The following is a 10,407-nucleotide window of genomic DNA, read 5'->3' on the forward strand; positions in this document are numbered from 1 at the left end:
CTTTAAAATTTAAGAATTTAAGAGCTCCACAGGGCTAAGACGTTACTGTTCAACTGGACTGGTAAGTGTTTTTTTGGACTGATGTCCCCGTAAATGAATGCTGCCCTTCTTGCAATTGATTGCAAGATGCTAGAACCAGAGATCTTTCACGACAGGAGACGATAATTCCACGACCCAACTGTCTCTGCTCTGAATACTTAGAAACATCAGCATTCTTCACAAATGGAGGGTGGGGAGGTAAAGTGTGACTGTATTTTCCGCACACGTGAATGCATGGTAGGGATATACTGCAGGCATGCCATGCAATGACAATTTCTGGATGTTAAATTAATTTTAGAGTCAAAACGTTATATTCGCTGTGATTCTTGGAATGACGCACTATTCCTTCGCTTACTACTTGTTTAAAAAGAATAAGGTGATTTGTTCAATTTGGTAAAGCAATAATGGGTCAAGTTAAAAAAAAATACTGAAAGGAATTTTATTCACTCCGAAGCTACGTTCTTGAAACGGCCAGTACGTGTATTATTTTTGCTCTCTTCCAAGGTGCTGTAAACGTTTTTTTTGTCTTAAAGCTACAGCTTCCCCGAATAAGCTTTTTTATATTTGCTCCATCAAGAGCAGATGATTGAATCCGACGAACTTCATACGTTGGCAACAAGAACATTTTTCCAATACTCCCGAGATAAATGGAGTTAATGCCGTCAGGTAAACATGACATTTTTGTTGTACTGTGAACACAGATGAGTCACTCCGCAAAATGATTAATCGCAAATCAATGTAACCAGGTTCATTTAGAGACAATCACCCCATTGCATAACAGTTCTTGGGCTCTGAATATATACATATAATGGATTTATTCTAGCTAATGTACTACTTATTGAGCCTAAGCCTCCAACTATACAGGAAATTTGTGTGCAATTAAGCGAAAACGATGAGCCGATTGCCTGCTTCTCAGCACTCCTCTTTATCTTTCAATGTATTGTGTAAATAGACAAATGAAGCCGTGGTGTAAAGAGGAATTATGGCTAATGCAATCCGAGTTTGAAAAGCTATCTGATCTCTAAAATGGGACGCCTAAATGCACGGAGGACTGAAAGCTGAAGCACCCGATGGTGGAAGAGACTACTACTATAGGCGAGAAGCAAAGATTAGGACAAAAGGAAGAGGGCATGATTTTCCCACAGTGCAGTGAAGGGCAATTTCTGAGCTTTTTTGGGCAAAAGACAATGAAAGGCTCCAGCTGACCACTACTACAATGACTTACATTTTTCACCACGGTCTAACCCTACCAAAACGATTCACGCAAGCAGCGGATGGGGTTTTCAAATTGTGCCTGAAAGGCTACTGATCTAATATCAGATGTAAGAACATTTTTTTAATTTATAAATGTTTAATTTTAATTTTTAATTTAAATTATAAGGTCAAGAACCTTTCGATTCTGCAAAACTTTACAGAAAATCAGTTTTATACGACAAATATATATTAAGACTATATTACTGTTCTACTTGAATTCACTGAATGATTATGCTTGGGTACAGAACGTATATATTGCATACAGTACATACTTTGAATAAAATACATCGTAAGGGTGATAGCGAGATACTCCGGAACAAGGCCAAGTTTAGAAAGTGCAATATGGCCATGCCATTAAAACAGTTTTAGCTGAAATCTTACTTAGATGACTAAAATGTTAGTTTTTTCAATATTCGACACAGAGAGAACATGTTTGTTGGCTTTATTTCGGTCCCATCCTTACCACTTCACTAATAAAACTCCCTTCTCCCAATAGGCTTTCAAAATGTTTGTCCCGGGTCATACATGTTATTGTTGTACCTGTACGGGTTTTGATAAAACTCAATTTTTAATAAGCCAGTTCCAATAGTTTTCTGGGAAAAGACGTAGACAAGACAATATTACAAATCAAAAAAATCAAATACTTCACTGAACCATGCTATTTTCAGCAGAAATGGAAGGGGCTTTACAAACAGAAATTAAATAGCACAATGAGAAAATAATTTTAAAGCGTCAACGTGACTTATTGGAGTTCCTAGTCTTCCAAGCGGCAAATCGCTGTCGCCTTTTAATATACCGTATTAACAGAATGACATACATAATAGACAAATGTTCCTCTTGTATTTTCTTAAAAGTTTTTAATGTTCTCTACAAGATTAGTAAACGATTGCCACCTAGTGGCTATTTTACAAAATTCTTTTCAATTCTTCAAAAACTAAGTGGCTGATTGTAAGCATTTTCCATAGAACCTACTGTATAAACCTTTTCATTTAATTTATAGAAAAAGTGAACGAAGGTGGATACCGATACCACTACAGACTAATACACACAAAAAATACAGCATATTCTGAAAATGCAACCTTAACACTGCATTCACGCAAACAAAATGCAAATTCTACTACGCTACCAACTGAAATAAGAAAGCACAATAGAAATGATACCGTTTTATACTCGTAGGAGACGGACATTAACTGGCTGGCTAAAAGGTAATCATAGAGGCACAAATGTTTAAGACCAATGAAATCAATGAAACCCATATTTCCTTCAGCTGCAGGTGGCACAATGATTGTAATCAGAGACCTTTACAAGAGATCACGGCAAAATAGCTTTTCTTTTGGAAAAAAAAAACAATATAGAAGCACAAAATACAGATATTTGTTTAATTTGCACCAAATATAAAAAGGAAACCATCTTCAAGAACCCAAGAGTTGACAAATGTATTCAGTAAAGAATCTCGCTGTTACTTCTCAAAGAGAAACAGCGATTAAAAGAAGCACAAAGGGGCCATAAACTGAACACCAATAGAAAAGTTTTTAAATACACTGAAAATGTACAGTTTATTCAATTTCAAAATGATTTGGCATTATTAAAATGCATATTTAACACACTGAGAAAGGGAGGTATTTTTTTTCCCTCTACACATTAATCGGAGTTCATTATTTTTCTGTAAAATTAAACATTTGCATATTATTCCAAGGAGGTCTATGTATTTGTTGTCAGCACACTAACAGTTTCTCTTTCATTGCACAAATTATACTAAACACTTTTTTTCCTGCAGTTATAACAGCAATCAAACAGTAACACGAAATTACCAGCTGCATTCCTTTAATATCACTGCACAAAGCGATCTTTAAACTAAGAACAAGTTTCAGTGGAATCTTCTCAGACTTTTTACTTTTTTGTATCATTGATAATTTTGTTTGCTCAAGCTAGAAGTACTTATCCAAAAAACCACAAACGTACAAATCATTCTGTGATTCTGACCATATCATAAAATCGGCTATACCAAATATAAGGTATTTAAAGTTAAGGCATTTATTTAAATTAAACTACACTCGACAAAAGCATTAATATAGAATCCTGAAATGTCTTTTGATTAGCACTTCAGTGTAAATCTTAGGAGTGCCAGCATTCCCCACACTATGCTTTATTCGTTTTTCAAAGATTTACCACAAAATAGTTTCACTTCAGCAAATGCTAGAAGAAAATATTGTACTGTCCTTTATGCATTATATCAACATACATCAATATATTCCAGATTTACAACTAAAAAAATATGCAAAATGACAGAATGCCATAATGTTTAGACAAGTTATTTTTTTACAGGAACCTATACATAGTTTATGACTTTGCTTTTAAAGGTTAATCAAAACCATAGTGACAAAATGACACCTTTTGCAAATATGTTTTCATTAGACCATCATAATAAAAAATAATGCATTACAGAATTAATTCACAGCAAATTCTCCAAGTTGAAAAATGTAGTCTTTCAGGCCCAACTGTAGAGCACACTTTATAAACCCATTAATGTCTTAAACTCAGAAATGTTAAAATCTAGACATCAATAAGGATGATCTTTGTAAACCCTAAATGAACAATACGACTAACAATAGCATTGGGGCTAAAAGGGAAGATTTTTAAAAAATCTGCAATATTTTCATATTGACAAATTATATACTCAGCTATAAAATCTTTATAAAAATGAAATAGCTTTGGATATCTCCTTTTAAGGAGTATTTATACATGTCCAGAACAGATTTCCCTGGACTAATATAAGCCTTTTAGAAATGATAAAGAATACTGTTCTTACAAAGGGAATATCACATTCACACAGGTTAAGGTCTAGATCCACTCAAGAGAGAAAAAATGCAATGAAACCCAACCTTACTGTATGTAAACCTTTATCTTTGATTTCCCAAGCTCCTTACAGTAAATATATAATACATATATATACATAATATAGCACACATTGTGAAGCATAGTGTTCCAAGTCAGAATAGTAAAATATGTCCACAGGATATGATATACCACGTGAGTGAATTGCATAGGGAGTAAACTGTATTGTCCCAAGCTTCCATCGGATATCTTTAAAAAATCTGACCAGATATAAAGGATGCGATATTGTTCTCCTTCCCAAACTGTAATACACTGTACAATTAGGAACATGGACTGAACCTCAACCCTCCCTCCCACCCTTAGAATTCACCATGCAAACTAAGAAAGAAGGATATGGACCAGTTTACAAAGAAAAACACAATGTCCCACTAATACAACAAATCAGGTGGAAATCTTGACACTTGTATTTTATTCCCTTCATTTCTATTCTAATTTTAAACAAAAAATGTCTTAAACTTAAATAAACTATCAGAAAAACAAAAATATAACTTTGCTTTTGTAGGAAATATCATAACAGCAGTACTTAAAATTGATTTAAGTTTTCTTGCTCCCTCACGGCACAAACCGCTATGAATTCCTAGCATACACAAGTCTTGTTTCAGTGTTCCCTCTATGCCTGGTTCACCTTGACCCCCTCTCGTTAATGTAAAAATTTCTGTTAACAGTTCTGCTTTAGAGGAATTTAGATCTTCAGGTTTGACACGGTCTACTGCTGCCCCCTGGTGCAGACTGAAAAATTGCTTTAGTGTTAAACATTTTGCTGGATCTTTGAAACATTTTATGAAGCCTCGCCAGGACTATGTGCATTGTTTTTAAAGCAAGTAAAAGCTTTTAAGTCTTAACTAGCAGATAAGTGCCTTATTTACTCCATCAAGGTAAGGTGCTACATAAAGACTGGACAGAGAGGAGGGGGGGGGGGTGTGGCATTAGAAAATAACAGGTTATCAAGCGTGACATTTATGGCTTAAGCTATTCTGCCAACAGTCTTGTCTGTTGTACTAGGAGTGAGAATGCCGGCATTTGAAATTCTTACGGGGAAAAAAAAAAGTACGATGGGCAAAAGCAAACATCCCAGAAGTATTTGCCAGAAGAGAAAGGAGAGGGGGCACACATCGTAGTCCGAGGCTTAGAAGGAACACTGAGGGATTCACTCTCGTCACATCAAGATGTCGACGTCGCCCTCGTTGTCCTCCTCCGTCACTTTGAGGGAGAGCACCTCCTCGTTGAGGAACAGTCCACTCAGCCTTTCCTTGCGAGCCTGCCTTTGCTCCTTCAGCTGCCTCTTGCGCAGGGCCTTCTGCTGCAGCTTTCGCTGCTTAGATCGCTTCTGGCGAGAGCAACGGGAGAGCAAGCCCGACAAAATCAATTCACCACGAAAAGAAAGACAAGTTCAGCTCCTCCACATCGTCACTCTTTTGACGACGTGAATCCCAGGACCTTGCTGCCTTGTCGTCTCATTGATTCTAGGCGATTGTGAATGTGTATGCGAGTACTAACGACTTTTTACTGGTCGCCATTCCAGAACAGCAATAACAAAGACTTCATTTTAGGACGCCTACAAGAATGTTCTTATTGCAGACAAGGGAAAATAAAATTCAATAATTCTGTAATGGGTACAATCAAACAAATTGTTTAATTCTTCATCATGGTCATCATTACTAATTCTTGATTATCAACGGTTTGCGTTACGGTACACTTCTCACGACGGCATGCAAAACAACAATTCTAGCATATCTGTTTTTGTTCTAAAAAACCTAGAGCCCTGGTGCTCCCCGTCTGGGTGTCTCACGGACAGCAAGCTAGGGTATGCGGAAAGATAAATTCCTAATGCAAGAAATTGTGTAGGGCTAATAAAGTGATCTTACCTTACACTCATGATTTCTAAATGATATTTATCGTTTGAATGCGCAGCCTTGGAACTGCAGTTCATGAAAATGGTTTCTGGCACGCCCACAGGCCCGGTCTTACCTTAGAATCGCGGATCCGCTCGGCAGCGCTGGCGGAGAGGCTGCTGTCACTGTGTGCCCGGCTCATGTTGGCAGCACTGCAGCTGGAGCCCACAGAGCCATTGCTGCTACTGGCAGTGCTAACCATGCTGGCATTGCTGCTGCTGGCACCACTCACCCCACTGGTGCTGGCACTGCCGTAGCTACTTCTCTTCCAGCTATCCCTGGTGCTGCTCGGACGCAGCCGGGAGCTGTGATCCTTTATGTAATTCCTCACCTGTGTCACAGAAAATGAGGCTGTCAAAGGATCTCAAAATACTAGCAATGTATGCTAGTGCGTGTAATGTGCATGTAAAAAGGGTCTAATACCTCAAATGACAGGACATTCTCGTATAAATAGTTACTATTCCTACAGATCCAAATCAGAAACATCACAAAGCAGGATCTGACAAAAAGATTTGACTTTTTTTCTTTACTGTTAAACAATCTACAGCAACCTGTTCTATATACTCAGAAATGATGGAAGAAGCGTTTAAAGTATTCTGCCACTCGATTCTTTAGAAAGCAACAGCGTTCAGAGCGGTCAATTGTATAATTGAAACAAATGTTGCTGTATGTTTCAAACTTATCATCAAAAGATTCAGATTAAATTGTGCCTCACCTGCTTTAGTTTCTCATCTGTCAGGCAGTTCAGTTCAATAATGAACTCGCTGTCAGTGGGGGATATCTGTGCGCACGGATCGATGATCTTTATAATGTCAAGTTGTTCCCTTAGTCCCATCTCAGTGCTGACCTTTCGACTCAAGTATTCAATATATTCCACCTACATAAGAAAAAAACATACACGAATAAAAATGAAAGGAACAACCTCAGGAATAACAGGCGTTCACAGCAATGTAATTTTCTGATCCTGCGATGTGGGTCAGCCCTCACCACAGCATTGTGACGCAGAAGTAAACTCTTAACCCCCTAAAGAGGAAAGTGAATTGTGAACAGTGTTGTAACAGATTAGTCTTGCCCTATTGAAGATACAGTATGTTCACACAATGCCAGTTTTAATGTTTTGCTTGCAGTAGTGTAAAATATCTTTGCAATCATTCATATCTGTTTAGAATCCAAGTTTACCTGGATATTTGGAAACAGAAAAAGAAATTAATGTTTTAGGCAGAATACTGTTCTGCCTTCATTGTTCACATAGGCTACTACACTTTTAACGGTGGCTTTAATGGGTCGGAAGTACTGTCTACTTAGGCTTCATGCAAATAAACACTAAGCACAACAAAAATAAAGCATTAGGAAAATGCTTTGAATTTATTTTACAGCCAAACACAAAGATGACTAACGATGACTAACCACTAACCATGCCCTGCCTTAAAAGACCTTTACAGTATATACCAATGCACCAAGTTTAAGAAATGGATCATTTCAATTCCAAACTATGCATCTTAAAGAATGCTCTGCAGTGTATAACATTTCCACACAGATTTCTACTTCAAAATAACTTAGTCTAATCTGTGTCTCATATCGCATAAAGAATAATCTCTGACACACGTTTAAAGTATATATTATTCCTGTCAGTAAGATGTACCTGCTCATCATTTGTCATTGCACTCCAGGCTAGCTCATCCAGATTGCGGTGTGGTTTGCTTTTTCTCTTTGGGACAAGGCAAGGAGAACTGGGAATGCTGGGTATGATGTCAGAGAGTACATCACTTCCACTTGCTATGTCACTTCCTGGCAGCTGAGAAGGAAAATGTAGTGAGTTTCCAAGTGAGCATTTAGGAAGAATCCTGACCAGACAAAACACGACATTTGTTACTGATTTTACTTCCAAAAGTTACTATACTTGCAAAGGTATAGTTTAACTATTAAGAGTAAATAGAAATTAAGCACATCTGTGGTTTTCCTGTCCCCACTCCTTCAAAACAAGAGATTATTTTTTCTTTTTGATACATTAAGACCCAAAAGCTAACTCTTGAAAGCAACCTAATCATCTTTCAATAATAGGCTTCTTACAAACGAACATGAAACTCTTTGGACATACCTGCCATTCGAACTCACTATCTGACCAGTCCCAGTAGGTACTGATAGAGGAAGAAACATCGCTGCAGACACTGCCTTCTGGGAACAAGTCGAACGAAGTGAACTCCTGGTCGTCCAGGAGGGAATAGCAATCATCTTGATCCCCAACCGAGACGGAGGAGAAGAGTTCCTCACTGCACTCGGAGCTTGCCACACTTGTTCCACAAGACGTGAGGTTCCATCTGAAAACGCGCATCCACAGAGCACTTTACCATCTTAAACTCAACCCCAAGACGTTTTAGCCCAATCATTAAAATAAATGCAACCCGCGAAAGAGGGATGAAATTAAACGTGCTCACGCAAAACAATATACAAGACAGCGTTGGATTGTGCGAAAATTCATGGTGCCACTTTTCAAGGTTCACAGTACAGTGTAATGCATTTTTATTATTCAAAAGGATGTTTCAGAAATGAGAGGAAACGAATACTAGTTCCCAGTGTCAGGCACTGCAGTTGTACCCTTGAGCAAGGTACGTTTCCCAGCTCCCTCCAGTAAAACATCTGGCTGCATAAAAGAGTTTAAAACTCATTACTTTGGACGAGAGCCAAGAGCAGTTCTTCCGCGCTGCTTGCGAACAGGGACAGGAAAGCCCCCCCTACCGCCGCCCCTCACCTGTTGCTGTGGAACCGATGGAGAGGGTCCGTTCTGTGGCAGGAGGACAGCTGGCAGCCGAAGTCGCTGCCATCCAAGGTGGCAACTTCGCTGAGATTCCCTCGCTGGGCCAGCAATGGAAATGGATCCTCGGGTGCCAGGAACTTCTCGTAGAGATTTTCCGACATTTGTGCACAGAGGCGACGCACTACAACCAAGAGCACAGAACGACGTTGGACACGTTCAGCAACGGAGACTTCAAACCAAAAGGTTTAAAAAGAGCAGGGATAAAAAAAAACAGTTTCTCGTTTAAAAGACACATTCCACAAACATTCTTTCATGTGTGCTGGTCTTCACAATGCTTATACGGCTCTACCGGTGCATTTAATTGCGAAATTGCTTAGGATCCAGAGCTCTTCGTTTCAAAACCAACGTCTACACCAACTCAAGCTCGTAGAGACAGCCTTGACAAAAAGTAACTGGCCGAGGAAGCTGGCCAACTCACTGCCACGGATACGACACCCGCCTTGGAGCAAAATTGCAGGGCTGCGGTCAGTGCGCGTTTCTGCTCTGATCCGAAAAGAAGAGAGAGGCACACTCCTGCCATTTTACCTCCAGACACCTCCGGTTAATTATTTTAAAGCAGAAAGTCCCAAAATGTCGCTACACTCCCCCACCCCCATTTAAATCACGACTTTTGCAATTACTTAGAACTGTTTAAAAACAAAACCCACAAGTCTGCACTAATTAACGGTGATGCCACAGGTCGGCAACTCAGGCAGAAATGAAGACGAGGGATTCTGTTTTTCGGAAAACTGTTACACGTAACACGTTCAATGGGCTAGCCAACACTCCGAAGTTCGACTACGTTTTAAGAATCAAAACCATGAAGACGGAAGGCACATTCTTAAAAGTTTTTTTTTCTTGCTCACGTAGCACAAGGCATTTAAAACGAATCTCCCGCATGACTGAAGTACATAAACCACGCTAAATCCTCTTGATCCGAGACAAGCCATGGAGGGACTCGATAATCTGCCGTAGTCGCATTAAAACCTTAAGTAAAAAGTACACACTGTTCTCTTTTTGCAAACAATGCCCATTTTACCATCTTACACGCTCAAGTTTTCTTCCAATGCTGTATGTTACTCCGGTAAACATATTCCGAATATCTCACAACAAACCTGATATTATTCCTCAGAGCTCCTACTTCTCTCCCACTCCATTTGCCGGAGCTACGCCACTTCCTTTCTTCCCTAGGTAACTCCGATGACGTCACAGAAGCTGATGAGTTGGCAGCGTGATCGTAACTAGAGCGCCCTCTAGCCGGGCGGATTATTCATGTCAAAAGTCCCCCCCAATTGGAAGAATCTTTTCGGAAATTTGGAATTCTGACAATTTCTTCGACAAGCCTAAACTATAAGGGGGTGCCGAATAGTTTTGGACAATTGTAAGCTCGGCAAACCTCGAAGCAAACCTCACAGGTTGTCTCCGTTTCCTTTTGTGGTGCTGTGTCTGAACGACAGGTAGCGAGACAGGGCTAGGAGCAGAAAAATGAGAATTAGGAGTCCGCTATGCAATTTAAATTCATGTACTTGATCT

General features: G+C 39.2%; 1 protein-coding gene across 1 annotated transcript; it reads right to left on the reverse strand.

Annotated features, from left to right (window-relative positions):
• Nucleotides 1-2,658: 2,658 nt before the first annotated feature.
• On the reverse strand, nucleotides 2,659-10,099 carry fam199x (family with sequence similarity 199, X-linked). Its single transcript, XM_006632773.3, has 7 exons — nucleotides 9,990-10,099; nucleotides 8,830-9,016; nucleotides 8,179-8,398; nucleotides 7,723-7,875; nucleotides 6,796-6,957; nucleotides 6,157-6,411; nucleotides 2,659-5,515 (listed from the first exon to the last, which is right to left on the reverse strand). The coding sequence occupies exons 2-7, from the start codon at nucleotides 8,994-8,996 to the stop codon at nucleotides 5,345-5,347; spliced, it is 1,128 nt and encodes a 375-aa protein (XP_006632836.1). The 5' UTR covers nucleotides 8,997-9,016; nucleotides 9,990-10,099; the 3' UTR covers nucleotides 2,659-5,344.
• Nucleotides 10,100-10,407: the final 308 nt, after the last annotated feature.

This window comes from Lepisosteus oculatus, chromosome 8 (assembly GCF_040954835.1).
Source record: "Lepisosteus oculatus isolate fLepOcu1 chromosome 8, fLepOcu1.hap2, whole genome shotgun sequence".
Lineage (NCBI taxonomy): Eukaryota > Metazoa > Chordata > Actinopteri > Semionotiformes > Lepisosteidae > Lepisosteus > Lepisosteus oculatus.